Genomic DNA, 24562 nt, shown 5'->3' on the forward strand with positions numbered 1-24562 from the left:
AACTCATAGCAACTCAATGCGTTAACAGAGTAGAACTGCTCCATAGGGTTTTCTTGGCTGTATAATCTTTACAGATACAACAACAATCTTTACAGAAGCAGATCACCAGAGCTTTCTTCAGCAATGCTGCTGGGTGGGTTTGAAGTACCAACCTTTTGGTTAGTGGTCGAGCGCAGACTGTTTGTGCTATCCAGGGACCTTAAACAAGACGATACATGTGTTTAAAAAGTATAAGCCCTCTTTACTGTCCCTCAATATGCCATAGTAAGGACTTTAGATTTTACTCTGAGAAATACAGGGAGCATTGGGGAGTTTTGAGCATACAAGAGACAGGATCTGATTCATGTTTAAGAGAATCTCTCTGGCTGCTGGGTTCAGAATAGACTGAAGCAGGCAAGAGTGAAAGCAGGTGGAAACCAGAGAGGAGACTGCTGCAATCATCCAGGCTTGGAAGCCATGGCAAGTGGCTGGACTCTGGCTGCATTTTGAAGGCAGAACTGACAGGATTTGCTGATGGATTGCACATGGCATATGAAAAAAAGAGAAAAGTCAAAGATGACTCCAAGGTTTGGCTCCTGAGCAACTGGGTGGATGACGGTGCCATTTACCAAGATGGGGAGCATTGGGATAGAGTAGATCTGGGAGGAAAAACCCAGAATTCAGATTTGAATGCAGTAGGGTTAGGGTTAAGGTGAGGGTTAGGGATAGATGTACATTAGGCATCCCAGTTGAGAAGTTGTGTGGGTACCTACAGAAAACGCCCTTATTGCCTGCTCCCAGGGTGGCCTGCTCCCTCCACCCTCCCCTTGTTACACTGCTGCTGGGGGTAAGAGCAGTCCAGGCAGCAGGATAGCCCGTGCAAAGGCCCTGAGGTGGAAGTATACCTGGTAGGTTTGAGAGAGGAGGACGGTGTGTCTGGAGTGGAGCAAGGGGAGTAGGAAGTGAATTACAGAGGTTAGGGGAGAGCAGATCATGCAGGTCCTACAGGTCATAGCAAGAAGCCTGACTTTTATGTGGAGTGTGATGGGAACCACTGGAGGATTCTAAGCAGAGAAGTGACATGGTCTGACTTACTTTTTTTTTATTTCACATTTTTCCCAATGTGTCAACATTCTCTTTAATTCCATTCTGGTTGTTCTGTTCCCATTACCCTAGTTTCCCTGCCCCTTTATCTTCTCATCTTTGGTTTACAGTAATTGTTGACCTTTTGGTCTCATATAGATGTTTTTTTAATGGAGCACCATACTTAAAGGTGATAGCCTTTATTTTGTGTGCCAAAGTATTTCACTAAAAGGTGACCTCAGGGGATAGTTTTGGTTCAAGGTTTAAAAAGTATCTCTGGGCAGTAGTCTCAGGGAGTCCTCCAGTCTCAACTGGTCCAGTAAGTCTGGACTTTTAAAGAATTTGAGTTCTGGCCCACATTTTTTTCCCCCATTCTATCAGGGTCCATCTATTGTGGCCCTGATCACAATGGTCAGTATTGATAGCCGGGCACCATCTAGTTATTCTGGTCTTAGGGTAGATGAGGCTGTGGTTCGTGTAGGCTATTAGCCCTGTAGACTAGTTTCTTCTCGGAGACTTTGGTGGTCTGACTTACATTTTACCAGAATCACCATGGCTGGTGCATGGAGACTAACTGGTAGGAGGACAAGTATGGAAACAGGGAGGCCGGTTAGGAGGCTCGTGCAATAATTTGGGGTAGTGTTAGTGGTGGCTCAAACCAAGGTGGTGTCAGTGGGGAGAGGTGGTAGAAATCCTGCCAATTCAGGATAGTTTTGGAGGCACAGGCTACTTTACCAGTCGCCCATTAAGTGCGTTATTAAGAATTACTACATTTGATATTCATAAAGCAAAATCAGCATACATTTGGAATTTCCTGAGGACTTTAGTTCAGTATCATAAGGAATTCTGGCTGCTTTGTGTTGCGAAGTTTATACACTCATGCCTCCGTGTAAAGAGTTGGAGTTTCACTAAAAAGTAGGAAACAGTGCGGGGCATGTCCATGTGCCTTTTTGCCCCACCTAAGTGGACCTCTGTCACAACCATTTAGGAGCTCCTGATAACAGAGTCCCTGGATGGTGCAAATGGTTAAGCGCTCAGCTACTAACAAAAAGGTTAGCGCTTTAAACCCACCCAGAGGCACCTCAGAAAAAAGTCCTGGTGATCTATTTCCAAAAGATCACAGCTATTGAAAATCCTACGGAGCAAAGTTCTATTCTGACATGCATGGCATCGCCATGAGTTGTAACCGACTCGACCCCAAATGGTTTGATAAAGGCTCGCTAGTGACTTCCCTGGAGTAAGTTCAGGGCTCCCCATGGGGCTTCTCCGAAGAGGGGACGCCTGCTGGGCTGGGGAAGCTCTGAACACCAGCCTCATGACTTCAAGTCCCACCCTCTGCGTGACACGCGGCGCTCTCCAAGAAACACGAGAGGTTTGCGCATGGGCAGAGGGGGCTGACACTCATTGCTCCCGCTGGGTTTTTGCAGGTGGACAACCACACGAGCATGATGCACATCCACGTGTTTGCAGCCTATTTTGGGCTGGCTGTGGCCTGGTGCCTCTCAAGTTCTCAGCCCAAGGAAAAGCAGAGGGAAGTTAAGACTGCAAAGGGCCCTGATTTGTTCGCCATGCTGGGTAAGAACAAGGTGGGGTGGGTGGTCTCATACCTTGGCTGAACTGAGAGGCTCAAAAAAGGCTCTTTTGAAAAAAATCTCCCCTTTACTCACTTGCGCTGGGTGTCTAAAAGCCCCCATAATGACTCACTTCTGAGAGTAGTGTTGGTTGAATTCATGCCTTTAATCAGGCATTTCCTTCTAGAGACCTCTTTTTATTAACATCCAATCGAGAGGAGAGACTGGTTACATTTGAGTTTAAATAAGTTTATCCAATCCTTTTGCCCTCAACTGAAAGGAGGGAATTGGACAAGTAAAGAAAGTGGGTCCCAGAGTGGATGGAGGAACAGGTGGGAGAAGGAAGAGAATAGGAATAATGTATTTTGAAAAGCTGCAGTGAAAATGATGAACTTAAGCTGCTGGGAGAGGCTTAGAGAAAATCCAGAAGTGAGTGCAACAGCAGGTGAATGAATATCAGGCCACGGGGCCAAATTAAAGTGGCCCATTAATTATTTAAATAAGCATTCGGCCATCACAGACCAGGGTCAGGAGGCCTACGATTTGGTGATTTTAGGTCTCTGGGCCTTAGTTTCCTTGTCTGTAAAAAATGCCAACTACTTCCTACCATCTGGAGAATTGAGAGAGGAGATGCGACTTGCCCAAAGTCACATAGCTAGAAAGTGAGGAAGTCAGTCATCCCCGGAGGCTCAGCATCTGCAGCTCCCGGAGGCTCAGAACTTTGGAGCAGGAGAGGTGATTCTGGCCAGTGACCCTCAGTGACCCTCTCTGACCTCCAGGCACTCTCTTCTTGTGGATTTTCTGGCCAAATTTCAACTCTGCTCTGCTGTCCATTGAAAACAAAAGAAAAGCCGTGTTCAACACCTACTACGCCCTCGCGGTCAGTTCCGTCACAGCCACCTCGGTGTCGGCCGCGGCTCACCCCGAAGGGAAGATCAGCATGGTGAGGAGGGGGTCAGGGAAGGCGGCCTTGGTCCCTCTAGGCCTGACACACATAGTCTCCCCCTCACCCCCATCCTCAGTGCCAGCCCCACAGGTTGGGAAAGAGCTTGCCCAGCATCTGAGGTGCCCAGTGTATCATGGAGCATCAGGAAGAGCACCAGGCTGTCAAAATGGGCACTGGAATTTAGGAAACTGTGACATGATCAAAGGCTCTCTGGGGAGAGATTGACTCATGAGCTTTGAGTTCAAACAGACCCAAGTCCGAACCTTGTGATTTCCAGTTACTAAAGCCAGCTGCCATGAGCAAGTCAGCAGAAAAAACAAGAATAGAATTAGTCTCCTCCTTTCCCCCAAGAAATTTCAACAATGGGATTTTCAGAATCAGAAGTAAAGAAGTCGGTTACACTAGCCATGTGACCTTTGTCAAGCAACTTAACACTTTTTGAGCCTCGACTGCCTCATCTGTAAAGTGGGAATTAAGAGAAAATGCATGGAATGTGCTTAATGTAAAGTAAGTGCTAGGCAAACATTAGCTGCTGTTATTAATATAGCTGGGGGACCGTGTGTGAGTTTGGTGGGGAGAGAACAGTGAGAAGTTAGTTAGAGCTGAAGACAAAACAAATTCCCATGATAATTCGGGAATGGGGTTGGCCAGCCAGAGGTGGTAGGGAAATGTCTGGACAGACAGGGGTCCTGGTGTGGACAGAATGTGGCCACAGATGACAGGTTAACAGCATGTGCCCAGCACTGAGGGGAGGTGGGGATCCCCACCGGTGACCTCCGTGGTTGACAGCGAGTCTAGGAGCAGGAAAGGTGGGGACATCTAGAAAGGCAGGTGAAGGCATCAGACCAGGGACGTTCAGCAGCTGGCTGTTGTTGTTAGCTGCTGTCAAGTTGGCTCCAACTCATGGTGACCTTACATAGAACAGAACAAAATGTGGTCCAGTCCTGCAGCATTCTCACAATTGTTGCTGTGTTTGAGCAACAATTATTACAGCCATTGTGTCAATCCATCTCACTGAGGATCTCCTTCTTTTCTGATACTGGTCCCAGAGCCCAAAGTCCCAACACCTGGTTAGAGTTGGGGGTAGGGGCAGGATAAGAGCAAGGCAAGGCCCCAGTTCTAGAAGAATGAAGGGTATGGCAGAGATGTGATCCAGGAACAAGGCAGAGCTATTGGAACTGGGTCCAGTCATATGGAGTGGTGTAGCACCAAGTAGCCAATAATAATAATGGAAAATAATAATGGCTTATGTTTCTTGGGCATTTACTCATGTTCAATGCCAGGCACTATGCTAAGGGCCATACATGTGGTAATTCATTTAATCCTTACAAACAACTCTATCCAGTAGGTACAATCACAACGCCATTTTTCTGGTGAGAAAATTGAGGCGTTGAGAGTTTAAGTGCCCAAGGACACATCACTAATAAGTGTGAGGGATGGCAAGGGTACTGAGTAACCTGCACTTTCAAGCTGATTCCTAATGCTTCCCAATCAGGGTAACTTCTCCTTGAGCTGAGGGGGGGTGTGTGTGCGTGAGATAAGCCCATTGATGAAGGTCACGAGTCCCAACCAAGGGGACAGGATGGTTTCAGGATCAGTGAAGCAAGGAGGACATTACAGCTTTGCCTTGCTATCAGCTTGCTGAGTACTTTGGGCAAGATGTCATCCACTCTATGTCTCACTTCATTCACCCACAAGCTATTTCTTTGCAGACTCATATCCACAGTGCTGTGCTGGCGGGAGGCGTGGCTGTGGGTGCCTCATGTCACCTGATCTCTTCTCCTTGGCCCGCCATGCTGGTGGGCCTTCTGGCTGGGCTGATCTCTGTTGGGGGAGCCAAGTGCCTGCCGGTAAGGAACTGGGCAACTCACATCCTCTGCTTTGGTTTAGACCAGCAAGACCCCTGGGATCATGGTGGGCCATCATGTGGTGCTATGGGCTGCATTGGGCAGGTATTGGCACCTTCTCAAGTTGGCTTCAAAGCCTGGGTGAGTGACCTCCCCAGGTTGGATGATGCATTTGTTAGGAGGCCGGGGAGCAAGTAACAGAATGCATTCATGCTAGCTCAGGCATAAGGAAGAGATTTGTTATAAGCCCACTGAGTGTCACAGATCCCAAGGATAGGGAAACTGATGGGACCCAGGAATGGCTGGCACCAGGGACTGGATTGCTGTGGGGAAATCCCTGCTCTACCTCTTTCTTTGCTTTTCTCTGAATATCTTCTTCATTCTCACTCTGTTGTCCTCCTTTCTCTTCTTCCAGTCCACATGGTGGACTGTAGCCCTTGTCTTCAAGAAAGCAGACAGGTGGAATCATCCATCCATCCACCCATCCTTCCATCCATCCATCCATCCATCCATCCAACACACGTGTTTTAATACTTATACTGCTTTCTAAGGTATAGTTTAAAGAGGAAAATAAACACAACACAGTGTGATAACTGCTACAGGAGCACATCTAAACTAGCTTTGGGCAGGTGAAGAAATGCTCCCCAGAGCAGAGAATGTCTCAGCTGAGTGTTGGCAAATAAGTAATATTAGCCAGGTAAAGAAGGGGGAAAATATATTCCAGGGGGAAGGAACAGCATGTACAAAGACTCAACAGTGAGAAGGGCATGGGACCCAATAGGAAACAGAAAGAAGTTCTTATGGCTTAAGCATAGGGTTCAGGGGGAACATGGTGGAACCAGAGCCTCAAGAGATGGAATGGCTCAAGTATATCTCCTGGGCCAGCTGACAGGTCTGGATATTTATTCTGAAGACAATGAGGTTTCTAAGGAGGGAACCAGCAGGATCAAATTTGTATTTGTGTTGGCACCTATTGGGTCACAGCCATCTGGGAGGCTAAGTGGTGAGGCGGAAGGAACACTGAACTAGGAGTCTGGAGGTGTGGTCAGATTCTTTTCTTCTGACTTTTCTTCCAACCAGCCATGTTGCCTTTGGGATGGCATTTAAGGTTGGGCTAGACCAGTGGGTCTCAGCCAGGGGTAGTTTGGCAATGTCTGGAGACATTTTGAGTTGATATATCTCAGAGGGCAGGAGATATGCTACTGACATCTAGAGGTAAAAACTAGGGATGCTGCTAAACATTCTGCAATGCACAAGACACTACAAGAAAGGATTATCAGTCCAAAATGTCAATAGTGCCTGGGTAGACCCTTGCTACTCAAAGTGTGGTCTGTGAACTAGCAACATTGGCCTAACCTGGGACCTTGTTAGAAATGCAGACTCTCAGGCAACACCCTAGACCCACTAAATCCAACTCTGCATTTTAACAAGATCTCAGGTGATGTGAGTTCACATTCAAGTCTGAGAAATACTTCTTTAGGTGAGTCCTAGTGCCCATCTCCCTTTGGTGGCCCTGGATGCCAGGGATCTGTGAAAAGGGTGGGTAGGGATTATCAGTCTCACCTGCAGACCTACTTATGCTGATGTTTGTCCCCAGGTGGGTTTTCACCGTATGCTGATGGTTCACTATGCCTTTGGCCTGCCGGGTTTGCTTGGAGAGATCACCTACATTACGTTGATGGCGCTTCAGGCCTCCCAGAACCAGGATACCACGTGAGTCACTTGACTCACCCGTTAATACCCTATCCAACTCAGGAAGAAATGTCCCAGAGTCCTTAGCTGGGGTGCATGCATTCAGGGCCAGGAACCCAGTAGATCCTCAACAAATAATTACTGACCTATTGATCAGAAATTCTTCCCAGTTCCTACCATGTATAGAATCATCACCTCTTCAGTTCACTTCTTTCCAAAGGGGAAAGCTTAGGTGAGGGCAAAGGCAGGCAGTCCTGAGGCCCCCAAAAAGCAGACAGAGAAGGTCAATCAGGCCCAAGATAGTTGAGTCAGTTTTTCAATCGATGGTGCTTTAGGTCGTGGTTAAGAGTATGCTGTGGAGTGTCAGACTGATTTTGAAACCTGGTTCACCACTTACTAGCTGGGCAAGTTACTTAAACTTTCTGAGCCTCAGTTTCCCATTTTTAAATGAACATAGTGATAGTACCACTTCTATGGGAGGAGTCATTCGTTAATGTTTTATTGAGCTTCTACTTGATGGCAGGCACCATGTGGTTATGAGGAAGATGTTCTTAGTGTCAGGAAAATGCTAAGCACAGCCCAATCCCATCATTTTACACCAAGGCCCAAGGAGAGAAAGGGCTTGACCAAGGTCTCACCATGAAGAAGTGGCAGAGGGAGGATGAGACTGTGGGCTTCTAGACCAAAGCTAGGTCCTGTGTCCCTCAGACAATGGACAGCAGTGATCAGTTTGCCATACCAGGGCACTGGCCATTACCTCCTGGAGGTTGTGTGAGTACCTTCTGGTTTTAGCTCAGATAAAATGAAAGAGTGACTTGGAACAATACAGGGAGAGATTTTTCTAGATGAACTGACATAATAATGTTACTGATAGGCACTAGTTTTCACTGACTGCTGTCTAAGTGCTAGGCATATGCTGAGAACATTACATGTATCAGTTCATGTAATCCTCACAACCATCCTGTGAGGTAAGTATTATTGTCATCCCCTAAGAAATGATACTTAGGGGAGTCATCTGCCCAAGATCACTCAGCTGGAACCTGTCTGTAAGGGTGGGGAGCACTTGAAGTGGGTGATGAGGAGCTCATAGTGTTTGGAGGCGTCTCAGAGAAATCATGGACAGCTGGGGTCCCTTTTGGCTCTTGAGTCCCTTCCGGCTCCAACGTCAGAGATGACCATAGCCCCAAGTTGTAGGAATTGTATTTGAGTGGGTGAAACATCCCTCCTTGACTGCTTGAGGTGGGCAAGGAGAAACCTGTTCTAGGGGTGGGGAGGCAAGACCCCTCAGTATTGGGCCCCAGTGATGTATCTGCCACTGTTGTAATAGCTGGCTAACTCTGGGCAAATCCTTACATCTCCCTGGGTCCCGAGTTCCCACTTCTGAAACAAGGGGTTGATCTAGCAAGGGTTCCAAACTCAGATGCTTACAGGGGCAGGTAGGAAAGATAAAAAATGAGGCCAGTGAGAGGAGGCTGGGGAAACACGGGTAGTTACTCCTCAGATCCAGGCAACCATTACTGTGCAGGGATGCGGGCTCAATGTGGCCGGGTCTAATGATATTTCAAGAGAATCCAGAAATCCAGAGTCATGCATGTTCTCTCCTAATCTCTAAGCACTGGTAAAAAATTCAAACTTTTTTAGAAATACTATGTGGAACAAATTCTGCTCATGGGCTGCCAGCATGTCACCTCTGGACCACCTACATGTCTAGATCCCAAATTCTGTGATTCTGTGGTTTTCCTAGATGCTGTTCCCCATAACACCAGCATCACTTGGAGTTTGTTAGAAATGCAAGTCCTTGGACTCCACTCAAGACCTACTCAATCAGAAATCTGGACCTGGGGTCCAGCAGTCTGTGTTTTAATAAGCCCTCCAGGTGATTCTCATGCTATCTCAACTTTGAGAACCAGTGACCTACAGCAGCGGGAGAAAGATATGGATGTCTGCTTCCATAAAAATTTACAGCCTTGGAAACCCTATGGGGCAGTTCTACTCTGTCCTATAGGGTCACTATGAGTCGTAATTGACTCAACGGCACTGGGTTTGGGACCTATAGCAAAAAAATAAAAATAAAAAAAAGGCTGTCGACCAGTAGTGTGTTGGGAAATGATTAACAACCAGCTCTCCAGGAAAACAAAGTCCTGACTTGTAGCATTTGCCCATGTCCATGGTGTAAATACTCCCACTGTGGCCGATTTCAAGCTACCAACATAACATCACTAAACACAGAGTTGGGAAGGGATGAGCACAGTCAGCTCTTTGGAGCCTGTGCGAGCTGGCTCCAGCACAGCTCTGCAAGTCAGCTCTCATCAGGATGAATTAGCTGGGGAGCAAGAAGTAGTTGTCCTCTCTCCTCTGCAAGAACCTGGCAAAGGGAAGGGCAGAGTCAGCAGGGCCGGATTACCCGATAAGCAAGGTATGCACGGGCCCAATTGTGCCTTCCCGCAATCTGCAGTGCACAGTTTCACCTGTCCCCCATCACATCAAAGATGTGGTGAAACCCATATGAAATTGCTCATCACAGATTAGCAAGTAAATACATTTAAGCCCATGCATACCTTGCTCAACGAAAGCTGGTGCATACCATGCTTACTGGTGACTCTGCCCTGGCACAGTGATAGCGATGGCCTCTCTTGGGAAAGCCTGTGGTCTGGTGGAAGGAAAGCGCACAGGCTTCAGGGACAGACAGATCAAGGTCACACTTAGGCATGGTACTCAGACTCTCTTTTTAAGTCTCAGTTTTTCTATCTGTAAAGTGAGAGAATAAGACCTATGTCCAGGGCTGCTGTGAGGATTTAGTAATATATTATAAAGGACTCAGGACAGTAAGCCCAATACATGGCCCCTTTCTTTGTGATGATTGTTGATGCTTTTGCTTTTATCCAAGAGGCATCTGGACATACTGGAAAGAATGGAGAGAGGACTAACCTCGCAGTCACAACACTTAACATGAGGGAGAGTCAGTGGAATTTTCATTCATTCCACAAACAATATATGCTGGTTTCCTATTTAGATGAGTGTACCTAAGACTGTTTCACAAATATAGCAGGTGTTCCTTTTTTTCCAATTCTCCATCTTTTGATTACATCAGGGAGAAAGTGTCCATTTGGTATGGAGTCTCTGCACCCTCCTAACCACTCATTGGCAAGTTGACCTCAACTCATGGGGACCTCATGTGTGTCAGAGTAGAACAGTGCTCCATAGGGTTTTCAATGGCTGATTTTTCAGGAGTAGATCACAAGGCCTTTCTTTTGAGGCACCTCTGTTGGTTCTGTGGGGGCTTGCGTGTTGCTGTGATGCTGGAAGCCACGCCACCAGTATTCAAATACCACCATGGTCACCTATGGTGGATAGGTTTCATCTGAGCTACCAGACTAGGAAGAAGGACCTGGCAGTCTACTTCTGAAAAAAAAATTAGCCAGTGAAAACCTTGTGAATACTAGTGGAACATTGTCTGATATAGTGCTGGAAGATGAGCCCCTCAGGTTGGAAGGCAGTCAAAATATGACTGGGAAAGAGCTGTCTCCTCAAAGTAGAGTCGACCTTAATGACGTGGACGGAGTAAAGCTTTCAGGACCTTCATTTGCTGATGTGGCACGACTCAAAATGAGAAGAAACAGCACCAAACGTCCATTAATAATCGGAACTTGGAATGTAGGAAGTATGAAACTAGGAGAATTGGAAATTGTCAAAAATGAAATGAAACACATAAACATTGACATCCTAGGCATTAGTGAGCTGAAATGGACTGATACTGGCCATTTTGAATTGGACAGTCATATGGTCTACTATCCTGGGAATGACAAATTGAAGAGGAATGGTGTTGCATTCATTGTCAAAAAGAACATTTCAAGATCTATCCTAAAGTATAACGCTGTCAGTGATAGGATAATATCCGTACACCTACAAGGAAGACCAGTTAATACGAGTGTAATTCGAATTTACACACCAACCACTAAGGCCAAAGATGAAGAAATTGCAGATTTTTACCAATTTCCGCAGTCTAAAATTGATCAAACATGTAATCAGGATGCATCGATAATTACTGGTGATTGGAATGTGAAAGTTGGAAACAAAGAAGGATTGGTAGTTGGAAAACATGGCTTTGGTGATAGAAACGATGCCAGAGATTGCATGATAGAATTTTGCAAGACCAACGACTTCTACATTGCAAATACCTTTTTCTTAACAACATAAAAAGCAACTATATGCGTGGACCTCCCTGGATGGAATACACAGGAATCAGATCAACTACATTTGTGGAGAGAAATGATGGAAAAACTCAACATCATCAGTCAGAACAAGGCCAGGGGCCAACTGCAGAACAGACCATCAATTGCTCCTATGCAAGTTCAAGTTGAAGCTGAAGGAAATTAGAACAAGTCAAAGAGAGCTAAAGCAAGACCTCGAGTATATCCCACCTGAATTTAGAGACTCGAGTATATCCCACCTGAATTTAGAGACAATCTCAAGAATAGATTTGATGTATTGAACACTAATGACTGAAGACCAGATGAGTTGTGGAATGACATCAAGGACATCACACATGAAGAAAGCAAGAGGTCATTAAAAAGACAGAAAAGAAAGAAAAGACCAAAATGGATGTCAGAAGAGACTCTGAAACTTACTCTTGAACGTGGAGTAGCTAAAGAGAAAGGAAGAAATGATAAAGTAAAACAGCTGAACAGAAGATCTCAAAGGGTGGCTTGAGAATACAAAGTAAATATTATAATAAAATATGCAAAGACCTGGAGATAGAAAACCAAAATGGATGAAAACGCTTGGCATTTCTTAAGCTGAAAGAACTGAAGAAAAAATTCAAGCATCGAGTTGCAATATTGAAAGATTCCATGGCAAAAATATTAAACAATGCCAGAAGTATCAAAAAAAGATGGAAGGAATACACAAAGTCACTGTACCAAAAGGATTTGGTTATTGTTCAATCATTTCAGGAGGTAGCAGATGATCAAGAACCTATGGTACTGAAGGAAGAAATCCAAGCTGCACTGAAGGCATTAGTGAAAAACAAGGTGCCAGGAATTGACAGAATATCAATTGAGATGTTTCAACAAATGGATGCAGTGCTGGAAGTGCTCACTTGTCTATGCCAAAAAATTTGGAAGGCAGCTGCCTGGCCAACAGACTGAAAGAGATCCATATTTATGCCTATTCCAAAGAAAGGTGATCCAACCAAATGCAGAAATTATTGAACAATATCATTAATATCACAAGCAAGTAAAATTTTGCTGAAGGTTATTCAAAAGCAGTTGTAGTACATCGACAGGGAAGTGCCAGAAATTAAAGCCAGATTCAGAAGAGGACATGGAACCAGGTGTGTCATTGCTTGTGTCACATGGATCATGACTGAAAGCAGAGAATACCAGAAAGATTTTTACCTGTGTTTTATTGACTACGCTAAGGCATTTGACTGTGTGGATCATAACAAATTATGGATAACATTGCAAAGAATGGGAATTTGAGAACACTTAAGTGTGCTCATCAGGAACCTATACATAGATCAAGAGGCAGTCATTCAAACAGAACAAGAGGACACTGCATGGTTTAAAGTCAGGAAAGGTGTGCATCAGGGTTGTAAACTTTAAACTTTCACCATACCTATTCAATCTGTATGTTGAGCAAGCAATCCGAGAAGCTGGACTATATGAAGAAGAACGTGGCATCAGGATTGGAGTAAGACTCATTAACAATCTGCATTATGCAGATGACACAACCTTGCTTGCTGAAAGTGAAGAGAACTTGAAGCACTTACTGTTGAAGATCAAATACTACAGCCTTTAGTATGGACTACAGCTCAATTTGTCATTATGCTCTTCTATAATCTTCTTAAATTCCTCGGTTGCTATGTCTGTATATTCCTTGGCTTGTTCTGCATTTTGCCTGATCTCTTGAAGAGTTCTGTTTATTAATCTTTTGTATTCTACTTCTGGTAATTCCAAGAAGTTCTCTTCCTCCAGAAGATTTCTTGATTCTTTATTTTGGGAGCTTGCTGAAGCCATCATGGTCTGCCTCTTCATGCGATTTGATGTTGACTGTTGTCTCCAAGCCATCAATAAGTTATTATATTTATTTATTTTATGTTACCTTACTGTGTCCTAGCTTCTTGTTTTGTTTTGTTATGATATGACCACATAGGCTGCTTGTATGAGCTAGTTTGATTATTGGCGCCTTTCATGCTCTAATGTCGTGTCACCAGGTGATTAGATCTGTTACTAGGTGTGTGAGCCCAGGAGTCTGTTTACTTTTCTTGTATGGATTCAGCTCAGGTGTCCAGGTAGTCAGTCACCAACTGTGTGGTGCAGGCTCTCACCTACAGTCCTAGATGGGCAGGGTTGATTGGTGTAGACACAGGTATCTGGCTGCAGTAGGGGGTCACATACTGAGCAAGGCAGGGGGCTGATGGCTGCCCCTGAGTGTCTGGGAGGAAAGTGTGTCCCTGTTCCCAAGAGTGCATAGGTGGGTGGGTTTTGCAGCTGGACTATGGGCACCAAATGCTGTAATAATTGGGAGGCACCACTGATTCTTGGACCCCTGTCATGGGTAGCTAGGTGGTGTGGGTGGAGCCACTAGTCCTTAGGCCCCTGACGTGGGTAGGTGAGGACACTGCTTAATGGGAAGAGCAGTGTCAAATGTCATGAACTTGACACTTTACCATTTAGCTGATACAATTAAAGTTAGGCTTCAGGTATATACCCTGTTGTACTGTGTAATGAGGGCCTATGCTGTTGAAATGGGCCCACACAGGTCTATGCAGGGGTGAAGGGCATTCAAAGCCCGTGGACCCTTTATGCCTGTGCCTAGGCAAGGAGCTGTGCCTACCCTAAGTTCCTGGTTTAGGGGAGCTGGCAGATTATTTTTTCCCTGTTTGTTAACTTGTTCCCTCTCCAAGGCAGGGAGAATGGCTCAGGGCAGTGTGACAGGTCCTACTTCTGGCCCAGGGGATGTGGCAATCACTGAAGCTGGCCTGGGATCCGGTGCAGAGCAGGGAGGGGGCAAGTAAATGGGAGAGAGGTTTTTCCCAAAAGGGGTGTTTTTTGGTCTGCACGGTAGGTTGCACACATGTACTTATCTTTTGCTGATTGAGGGCCACTTTTCACTGGTTCTGGAGACTTGAGTAGAGTCTCTGCTGCTCGGTCCCTCCCGATAAGGAAAACGCATCTCCCGTGCCACTGCTTGCCTCATGGGGTGCGCACCAGTTGATCTGGCCTGCTGGGTGCCAGTTCCTGCTGGGTCTGTCTCTCCCTCCCCCTGCCACTCGGTCAGATTCCTCAAATTTGCCTCTGATGTTCAGTGCTCCTAGATTGTCATATGTAATCAATTCACGTGTTTTTTCCTGTCTTTGTTGTGAGAGGGACAACAGGAAGCATCTGACTACCCCACCATCTTGGCCCCACCTCTGGATTACACCTCAAAACAAAGAAAACAAAAATCCCCACAACTGGACCAATAAGCAACATCATGATAAACAGAGAAAAATTGAAGTTAAGGACTTCGTTTTACTTGGATCCACAATCAAAGAGACAGTCAAGAAATCAGATGACCCATTGCATTGGGCAAATCTGCTGCAAAAGACCTCTTTAAGGTGTTACAAAGCAAAGATGTCACTTTAAGGACTAAGGTGCGCCTGACCCAAGCCATGGGTTTTTCAAGCACCTTATGCGGAAGCTGGGCAATGAATAAGGAAGACCGAAGAAGAACTGACACCTTTGAATTATGGTGTTGGCAAAGAATATTAAATATACCAAGAACAAACAAATGTGTCTTAGAGTTCGTCTCACATACTTAAGACACGTTATCAGGAGAGATCGGTCCCTAGAGAAGGACATCATGCTTGGTAGAGGGTCAGTGAAAACGAGATAGATTGACACCGTGCCGGCAACAACAGCCTCAAGCATAACAACAATTGTGAAGATGGCCCAGGACTGGGCAGTGCTTCGTTCTGTTGTATATAGTGTTGTTTTGAGTCGGAAGCAACTTGATGGCACCTAACGACACAACAACTGGGTGGAATCAAACTTCCAACCTTTCGGTTAGCAGCCGAGCCTGTTAACTTTTTGTGCCACCCAGGGACTACCTCCCCTTTCTAATTCTTGCTGGTCTCCTTTTTGACAGTAGCAGAGGAGGCCTTTGGGCTGCCACATCTGGGAAGAATTTAGTAAAGTTTCGTTTTCATTACATCTCTTTTTACAGTTACTTTCCATTTATACTAGTGACACGAAGTTTCCTTTTAAATACATTTACTTAAATTTTTAAAAAGTCTATTTCAAGAAAAATATTAAGTAGAAAAATAGTATCCCTGGAATGCCTTTATGGACTTCAAATGCTGAAATTTGGGAAACACCTGGCAGGACTTTGAAGTTAGGCCTGATTTGAATCCCAAGCTCTACCCATTCCAAGCCACATGACCTTGGAACACTTGATTCACTTTGCCAACCTTGGCTTTCCCGTCAGTGGAATAGGGACACTAATAGCTTGCTCACAGGGCTGTTGTGAGGATGATGTGACATGAGATGGTAGAGCTGAGGGCCTGGGAAGTCTTAAAAACTAGTTTGTTCTATACAGCTGTCCATGGGGCGAGAAGGAAGGGACTGGCAGTGCCCAGGTGTACATTAGGCCCTAGGAAAACCATACCCAACACCCCAGCACCCTCCAGGTAGTTTCATGTTTAAAATGAAGCCCTGAGGTTGGCTTGAAGGATAGTGGAAGTGGAAGAATGTTCAAGGGGTGTGTAGGGGGAGACAGGAGACAGGTCTGATAGACAGGATTTTCCCTGATATAAATAAAGCTGTCAGCCTTAATTTCCTAATGAGGAAACTGCAGGCTCTGAGAAGGTTAAGTGACTTGTCCAGGGTCACGCAGCTAGGAAATGACCCAGCTGGGACTTGAACTTGGGTTTTATGACTCCTGGTCTAGTTCATTTTCCATAGGGTCTGAAGATTAAAATAAGCCAAAGATGATCCTGAGATTCCCCCTTTCTCCCCCTTTCCCTCCCACATGTCTGCCAGGTTTTTCGGGAAGATGACAGGGAAATGAGCTAGCTGGGGAGGGTATACTTGTTCTACTGAAAGTGCATTCTGACAGTGTCACTACTGACAATTATCCAAATAGTTCTTTGCGTCCCAGATTGCCTCTGCAGCCTGGTGCCTGAGTGTGACCACCTCTGCTTTGTCATTTCTAGGAACTGCTACCAGATTTTCCTCAACATGGGGATACTCAGCTTCGTCATGATTATGAGTCTGGCATCTGGTTTCCTGACAGGTCAGTGTGAGACACCCCTTCCGGCGCCATGGCCCAGGGCACAGGTCCTGGTCCAGAGTGCACCCTGCCCTGTGGCTGGAAGCGTGCATGCCCATCCCCTACCCTGAGAACAGACCCCTCAGCTCCAAATGAAGCAAAGGGCTCAAGACTTTGATTTAAAAATATATATATATAAACTCATATAAGTTCAGAATTAGAAAGGCCCTCAAGAGGTCATCTGCTTCAGATGTGGACTCTGAAGTCCAGGGAAGGGAAGGGACTTTCTTGAGGTTGTAAGTAGGGATGATACGGCAAGAGGTGACATTGCAGCCTCCTGAGCCCAAGGCTGGTGATTTTACTGAATTTTGTACGGAAAACCAAGGAAACTCTTACGCCAAAAAGCCTACCTTTTATTTCCTGAGGACACCCATAAAACCAGAAACCAGTTGCTATCGAGTCACTTCTGTCTCATGATGACCCCATGTGTGTGAGAGTAGAACTGTGCTCCTTAGCGTTTTCAATGGCTGATTTTTGGAAGTAGATTGCCAGGCCTTTCTTCTGAGGAGCCTCTGGGTGGACATGAACCTACATACTTTTGGTTAGCAGCCAAGTGTGTTAACCATTTGTACACACAGGGACTCCTGAAGACACCCATAATATTATTTTATTCAACAAATATTCAGTATCTACTATGAGCCAGGCACTGTTCTGGACACTGGGGATACAGCAGTGAACAAAGCAAATTCCCTGACCTCATGGAGCTGACATTCTAGTGAGGGGCATTAACAATAAATAGACAAATATATATTAGGTCAGATAGTGATACACGCTAGGAAGAAAAATAAAGCAGGGCAGGGGAACATAGTCTTTGTGTGTGTGGGGTGGGGTGGTACTCTTTTAGATGGGTGTTCAGGGAAGACCTAGCTGATAAGTAGACCTTTAAGCAAAGCCCTGAATGAAGAGGAGGGAGGCATGTCATGCATTTATTTGAGGGGAAGAGGTTCCGTGAAAAGGGAACAGCAGATGCAAAGGCCCTGCAGCAGGAGCATGCTTTGCATGTTTGGGGAACGGCAAGGTCAGCATGGATGATGTGGTTGGAGTGAGGGGGAGAGTGGCAGGGGCTGAGGGCAGAGTGGTAAAAGGGAGCCAGATCATTGTGACAGATGGGAAGCCATTGGAAATCTTTAACAAAGGAGTGAAGCATATTTTTGTGCCTGCGATGTGATAGAACAGTGAAGAATCTTGGGGAGTTAGTTACTAATTTGCAAGTCTATATGCCAGAGCCCTGGTGGTGCAGTGGTTAAGAGCTATGGTGAGCTACCTTTGCTAACCAAAAGGTTGGCCGTTTCAATCCACCAGCTGCTCCTTGGAAACCCTATGGGGCAGTTCTACTCTGTCCTATAGGGTCTCTATGAGTCAGAATTCACTCGATGGCAATGAGTTTTTTGTTGGTTTTTTTTTTTTTTTTTTCGTATTTATATGCCAGGTGAGAATATGCATTCTGTCCAGAACTGTTCACTTTTATTCTACAACCATCTCATATTGGTTACACATCCATATATTGTGTCCCTAAGCAGGGGGTGGACATCAAATAAGAGACAAAATAGCATAGCTGACGTTAATGAGCTGTGTGACATTGGGCATATCATTTGCCTCTCTCTGGGGCTCTGTTGGTTTCTCTGTAAAATGGAAGGATTATGGAAACAAATCTTTTGGCTTCCGTCCAGCCCTAAAAAATGTATGAAGGTGCTTTTTGAAGTTACCTGGGTAATTTTAGATTGAGGTTGGCTAGAATTGCTTTAATGTACTAGTTAGTTTCAGTTTTCTGACAGTCTGAGGTGATTAATTAAATAGACATATGAAAAACATCTCCCTCCATAAATTTACAGTCTGTTCATGGTGCCAGTACCTACCCACCTAGGTAGGGTTGCCAGATTTAGCAATTGAAAATACACCTATTTTTTGAATTAAAACTACCTGGGTGTCCTGCATTTTATTGGGCAACTCTACACCTGGGACTCACAGCACTCACCATTAGCACAGGTATTTACAAGGTGATGCTGACTCCAACCCTTCCTTACAAAGCACCTGAGGGAGTTTTCTCAGGCTTCACTGGAGAGAAGAAGAGGAAGAGGAGGAGGAGGAGGAGGAAGAGGAGGAGGAGGAGGAAGAGGAGGAGGAAGAGGAAAAGAGGAAGAGGAAGAGAAAGAGGAAAAGAGGAAGAGGAGGAAGAAGAGGAGCAGGAGGAAGAGGAAGAGGAAGAGAAAGTCATATTATTTGCTTAACAGTTAAGACAAATGAGCTCTCCTGTTTGAATATTGCCTTTGACATTAGGGAACTGGTGATTAGAAAGAATTTGGACAATGGAAAGGAAAAAAGATGCCAAAACAGCATCCAACTGACCCCCTAAAGCTGAGCATTTTACTTATAAGAAACCCCCTTGTTTGGAACCTGTCTATACTTATTTAAGAAACAATCCTAGCAAGCATGGTTATTGAGTCTCCCAGTTCAGGCAAATTAGAAAGAGCAGATTAGAGGTGGGGTAGATTTCTAGGGGTAAGGCACACTGGTAGGTGTCAGGAGTGAAAGCTGAGAGCCTACCAGCAGAAAAAAAATTTGTAAAACCAGACACAAGAACATGAAAAACTCGAACTGTTGAGCAAACAGCTCAACACCCTCGTCAACAATACACCTTCTCCACGTTATACAGCACATTTCATAAATGGATGCTCCTAGCAACAGCTCTACATGTTTAAAAAAAAAAAAAGAAGTCTAAATATGTTCATTGTTGAAAACAATATATTTTAGACACATTTTCATCAGTGATGAGTGAGCCTCACCTATCTAGAAAATACACGTAGGAGATAGAGATCGTTTGAGTAATTCTAGCTAAATGAGGGGTGCTGGTTGCGCCCTACATGCCAGTATCAGTTAAAGGTGTTCACTACTACAGGAAAATATGAATTTCACTAAGCACATGCCCACTCTTGTTAAAGTACTATTTAATACATTGGAACCGATCATCATTAAAAACACACAAAAATCCATCAAGAGCAATTCGCTGCTTCACATGAAAGGTAAGCTCTCACAGAATGTATCCTTGGAATTTCAGCTGACTTTGGGAAAGCTAAGGGGATGCATAGGGACAAACAATCTGGGTAGAGGCTAGACGGGTAAAAGGAAGAACAGGCACAAAAGCAAGTTGTTATAAACTACTTTCCTAACTACACAAGTGGAATCTTGAGCTGAAGTTGTTGGGAGTTTTTTGGAACCAGTGAGGACAGTATAGCATGTTTATTTGACCTACAGGCTGAAAAAAAAAAACAAAAAACCAGTTGCCATTGAGTCCATTCTGACTCATGGTGACCCTACGTGTTGCAGAGTAGAACTATGCTCCATAGGGTTTTCAATGTCTGTAATCTTATAGAAGGAGCCTGAATGGCGCAAGCAGTTTTCAACCAACTGCTAACCTAAAGGTTGGCGGTTCGAACCCACCTTGCAGCTCTGCAGAAGAAAAGCCTGGTGAACTGCTTCCATAAAGATTATGGCCAAAAAAATCCTATGGAGCAGCTCTATTCTGTAACACAGGGGGTTGCCATGAGTCGAAGCCAACTCAACAGCAGCTAACAACAAACTTTACCGAAGCAGATCACTAGGCAACGAACTTTACGGAAGCAGATCACTAGGCCTTTCTTTCACCGAGCCACAGGCTGGATTCCTGCAGCCAACCTTTTGTTTAGCAGTTGAGCACAAACCGTATCGCCACCCAGGGACCTCTGTCTGATCTTTTTGTTGTTAGTTGTTGTTGAGTCGATTCTGACTCATGGGGACCCCATGTGTGCTGAGTAGAACTGTTCCATAGGGTTTTCAAGGTTCTGACCTTTTGGAAGCAGATCACCAGGCCTGTCTTCCCAGGTGCCTCTGGGAGGATTCAAACTGCAACCTTTTGGCTAGTAGTGAGCACTTAATCATTTGCTCATAGTGACCCTATATGACGGAGTATAACTACCCCATAGGATTTCCTAGGTTGTAATCTTTATGAGAGCAGATTACCAGGTCTTTTCTCCCACAGAGCCACTGGGTGGATTTGAAACATGACCTTTTGGTTAGCAGCTGAACACTTAACCACTGCACCACCAGGGCTCCCCATTTGTGCTTAAAACCAAAAACTGTTGCTGTAGAGTTGATTCCGATTCATAGCGACCCGATAGGACAGAGTAGAACTGCCCCATAGGGTTTTCAAGGAGCAGCTGATGGATTTGAACTGCCAATCTTTTGGTTAGCAGCCAAGCTCTTGACCATTGTCCCTTGAATCCATTGCTGTGGAGTCGATTCCGACTCATAGTGACCCTAAAGGAAAGAATAGAACTGCCTCATAGGGTTTCCAAGGAGTGCCTGGTGGATTTGAATGGCTGGACTTTTTGGTTAGCAGCCCTAGGTCTTAACCACTATGCCACCAGGGTTTGGGGCCATCTGTTTTAAGTCCTTCTCCATGGTAGCTCTTGCATTTTAAATGGATCAGCCTTTAAATGCAGCCCCACAACAGAGCTCTTCTACTCCCACTGGGAAGGGTGTTGGATACATGGCTATTGTACAAATGCTCAGTGTAATCTAAATCCTTTAGGAATCTTCGCTCTTGCCAGTTCCTTTTAGAAGGTCTCTATAGAATTAATTAAGCTGGTCAAGGAAAGACAGTGCTTCAATTTGTCTGCTGGTTGTGGAAGATAAAGGATTTCTGCTGAGATACCATAGTTGACACATGATATTTTGATTAATCTTGAGAAAACAAATGTTGTGCTCCAAATGTTTAAAATTTAATTATAAATTTAAACAGGTAGTATTCTGAGGCTCCAAATATGGAAAGCACCCGGTGTGAATAAATATTATTATGACCAAGATTTCTGGAAGGTAAGCTTTTTTTTTTAACTTACTAACATCATACATTTTGAGTGCATGAACTTCAAAAGATACCTGGTTATATATGTGAACTTGGTGTTTATGAGATTAAAACAAAAATGAAGAGCATTGGGGAAGGAGCGAATCCATGATGCTGTCTGTGTATGTGTGTTGGCCAGGAGGTAGGGAGGTGGTTAAAGATTACCATACTTCCCTGATGCCTCGAGGTCACTGATGTCAGAAATGAGACAACTGCCACTGACCACACTTGCCCCTCCTCATATGGAGTCATCAAAGTGGGCAAATGGTTAGAAACAAAGGCAAACAAAGTAGGAGCCAGAAGAAACCACAGGGGCCATCAAGCCCAACCCTTCATTTGACAGATGCTCAGAGTGGAGAATGACTTGTCCAAGATCTTACAGTGAGTCAGTCACAGAGCTGAATGTCGAACACTGCTCTTGATAAGTTGTGACTAAGGGTTGCAAGAAAACTTGTAGTATAGGAGTCTGGGGTTATTTAGCAAAGGGACAGTGAGCTCTAACAACCTAGCTGCTGCGGAGGGTCTCTGCATTACACTATAATGTTTGTCATCATGACAGGACTAGAAAGCTCAGTGATTGTTCTCTGTCACCCACCCCACTGACCTCCCTCTTTGACCTACACTGACAGTTCACAAAGCACTTTGACGTGTGTGACCTTAGGTAATCCGATAGGCTGGGCAAGCAGGGCTCAATATTGCCAAGTTGTCAATGAGAAGTTGGGGCCGACAGAGGTTAGGCTCATGCCCAGCATCATACCTCTGAAAGTGGCAGAGTCAAGCCCAGAAACCAGGTCTTCTCAGTCCCAGGTCAACCCTTTCTCCACACAACATGCCAAGAGACTGATCACTAAAGTACAGAGAACCGGTCTTGCTGTGGGCCTGGGCATAGCCAGTGACAAAGCTGAGAGAAACTGCCCCTGCCGCCACTGCCATGGCCGCCGCTGTTGGCATCTCGTCCTCCTCCTCTCTCTTTTCCTCCTCCTCCTCCTCTTTGTGTTTCTTTTCCTTTCTTCGTCCTCTTTCTCCTCCTCCTCTTCCTCTTTTTTCTTCTCTTCCTCTTCTTCCAGCTTTATTGAGGTATAAGTGACATACAATAAATTGCACATATTTAAAGTATACATTTGATATGTTTTGATATATGTATACTCCTGTGAAACACCACCACCATCAAGATAATGAGGATATTCATCACCATCAGATGTTTCCTCATGCCCCTCTGGAACGCCCTCCCTGCCTCCTCCCCAGTGGTCCCACCCTCAGGCAAACACTAAACTACTTTCTGTCCCTATAGATTAGTTTTCATTTTCTAGAGTTTTGTGTAAATGGAATCCTACAGTAAGTACTTTTTTGGGTCTAGTTTAACTCGGCATAATTCTTCTGAGATTCACCCATGTTGTTGCATGTAACCTGCCTCATCTTGTGCCAGCTTCTCTCTAAAGCCACTGGTTCTGGGCTTCTCCCAACATCCAGTCTCTCCCACTCCCCTACCACAGCAAGTGCTGTTGCCCCTTTAGCTGAAGCAGGGTGATCTAGTGAAAGGACTCTGAAAACCAGACTTATTCATTCCACAAGTATTTATCGAGCAGCTACTATATACCAGGCATCATGTTAATCAACCAGAGATACCACAAACAGGACAAATACACAGCTCAAAAAGTTGAGGTACAGTAAATCTTCGCTGAACAAATGAAGGAAGTCTGAAGAGCTCTACCTAACACTGCAGTAGCAGGCGATAAGTGTGTACCTGGGATGAGAACACCTGGATTCTAGTTACCTTTCTGCAATGTACCATTTAGGCAAGTCCACTGATCTCTCTCATTGGTAAAATAAGAATAGTAATCTTTGTTCTACCTCAGCAGGTTGCTCTGAAGATCAAATGAGGTAATAATGTCTGTAAAACACTCTATAAAACGCAAAGCACTACATGCATGTAGAAGTTTATTCCTAGGGGTTTAGCCAACCACAAAGGAGTATGGGTAAGCGTAACAGCTATCACTTACTGCAGGCCTGCTGCTTCTGGTAGACGCATTTCAACATTATCTGATTTAATTCTCACAACAACCCTGCATGAGAATAAGTATCCCCATTTTATAGATGAGGAAATTGAGGCCTACAGAGATTAAGTAACTTGTCCAAAATTACAGAGTTAGTAAATGGAACAAGGGGAATTTGGATTGATGTCAGTTTGGCTCCAAAGTCACAGCAGGTATGTGTGTATGTGTTGTGGCAGCCACTGGAGAATAGTTGTTTCTTCCCCCCACAATCTTCTGATTTATTTTCTTGCAGCTGAGTAGAATCATTTACTCAGCAGTATAGCACTTACAGCTTGCATTGGAAAAGCCGAAAATCCAGCACAGAGGCAAGAATTCAAACTTGCAAAGCTGATTAAATCCAGGGATAATTTTTTTTTTTAACATAAACTATCCAAAAAGACATTTTAAACTTTATTGAATCCCCTTATTGCATTTCATAGAACCAGACTCCCAGGATTGGAAAAGACATTGAAGTGAGCTCAACCATTCCTTCACTGGTTACTCAGACTATGCCTGGCACTTCCTGGGATGGAGCCCTCACCACTCCCCAAGGGCACCCATCTCATCCTTGGATGATTCTATGAAAATTCACTCACTAATTCATTCCACTAAATGTATTAACTAATATGTGCCAGGCACTGTGCTAAGTGCTGGAGAGACAAATCTAAATAAACTGAGTTCTAGGTCTCAAGGCGCTGATCCCCTATCTCCCTGTAGTTTACAATGGTCCTAACCCAGATACTGGTTTACAAAAATTCAGTTTACAACACTAGCAGACTTTGTGAATGGAAGGCTGAAGGGTAAGCTAGAGCCACTTGAATTTCCTCCTACAGGCCATTGGAAGCTCCCAAAGGCTTGAGTGGGGGAATGATGCAATAAAATGAGTGGTTTTAGAGTTACGTAGAATGATAGGATTAAGCCTGTAGGGTGGATTCTGAAATGACTGCAAAATGCTAATGATCATTCATTGGCTTCTAAACAAGTATTTGCAGCTTATTTTTAAGGTTTTTATTTATTTTTTTGCAAAAAAACATAAACACCACCACTGTTTTGGCACAAAACCACAATAAAATGTGTTAAGAGGTCCTTTTGCTGTGTTATGTAGACGTTCTTAAAACCTGGCCATGTCACGCTGGTATCACCCCTGCGTCTGAATTAAAATGAATATTCTAGACACACAGTAACTGCCTAAACAAATGCTTGTTGAAACAAAATGAGGA

The 24562-nt window shown here is 44.7% G+C and overlaps 1 protein-coding gene across 2 annotated transcripts in view; it reads left to right on the top strand.

The window, feature by feature from the left end:
• The window catches only part of LOC101345628 (RH-like protein), a 41026-nt gene that overhangs the window by 15474 nt on the left and 990 nt on the right, over nucleotides 1-24562 (top strand). For both annotated transcript variants that reach the window (XM_023732095.1, XM_023732096.1), the window contains exons 4-9: nucleotides 2490-2637; nucleotides 3413-3576; nucleotides 5292-5429; nucleotides 7024-7139; nucleotides 16315-16394; nucleotides 21208-21281. In XM_023732095.1, coding sequence (XP_023587863.1) covers nucleotides 2490-2637; nucleotides 3413-3576; nucleotides 5292-5429; nucleotides 7024-7139; nucleotides 16315-16394; nucleotides 21208-21281 — 720 coding nt within the window. The remainder of the gene's footprint in view (nucleotides 1-2489; nucleotides 2638-3412; nucleotides 3577-5291; nucleotides 5430-7023; nucleotides 7140-16314; nucleotides 16395-21207; nucleotides 21282-24562) is intronic.

The sequence above is a fragment of the Trichechus manatus genome, unplaced genomic scaffold (assembly GCF_000243295.1).
Source record: "Trichechus manatus latirostris isolate Lorelei unplaced genomic scaffold, TriManLat1.0 scaffold00048, whole genome shotgun sequence".
Classification (NCBI taxonomy): domain Eukaryota; kingdom Metazoa; phylum Chordata; class Mammalia; order Sirenia; family Trichechidae; genus Trichechus; species Trichechus manatus.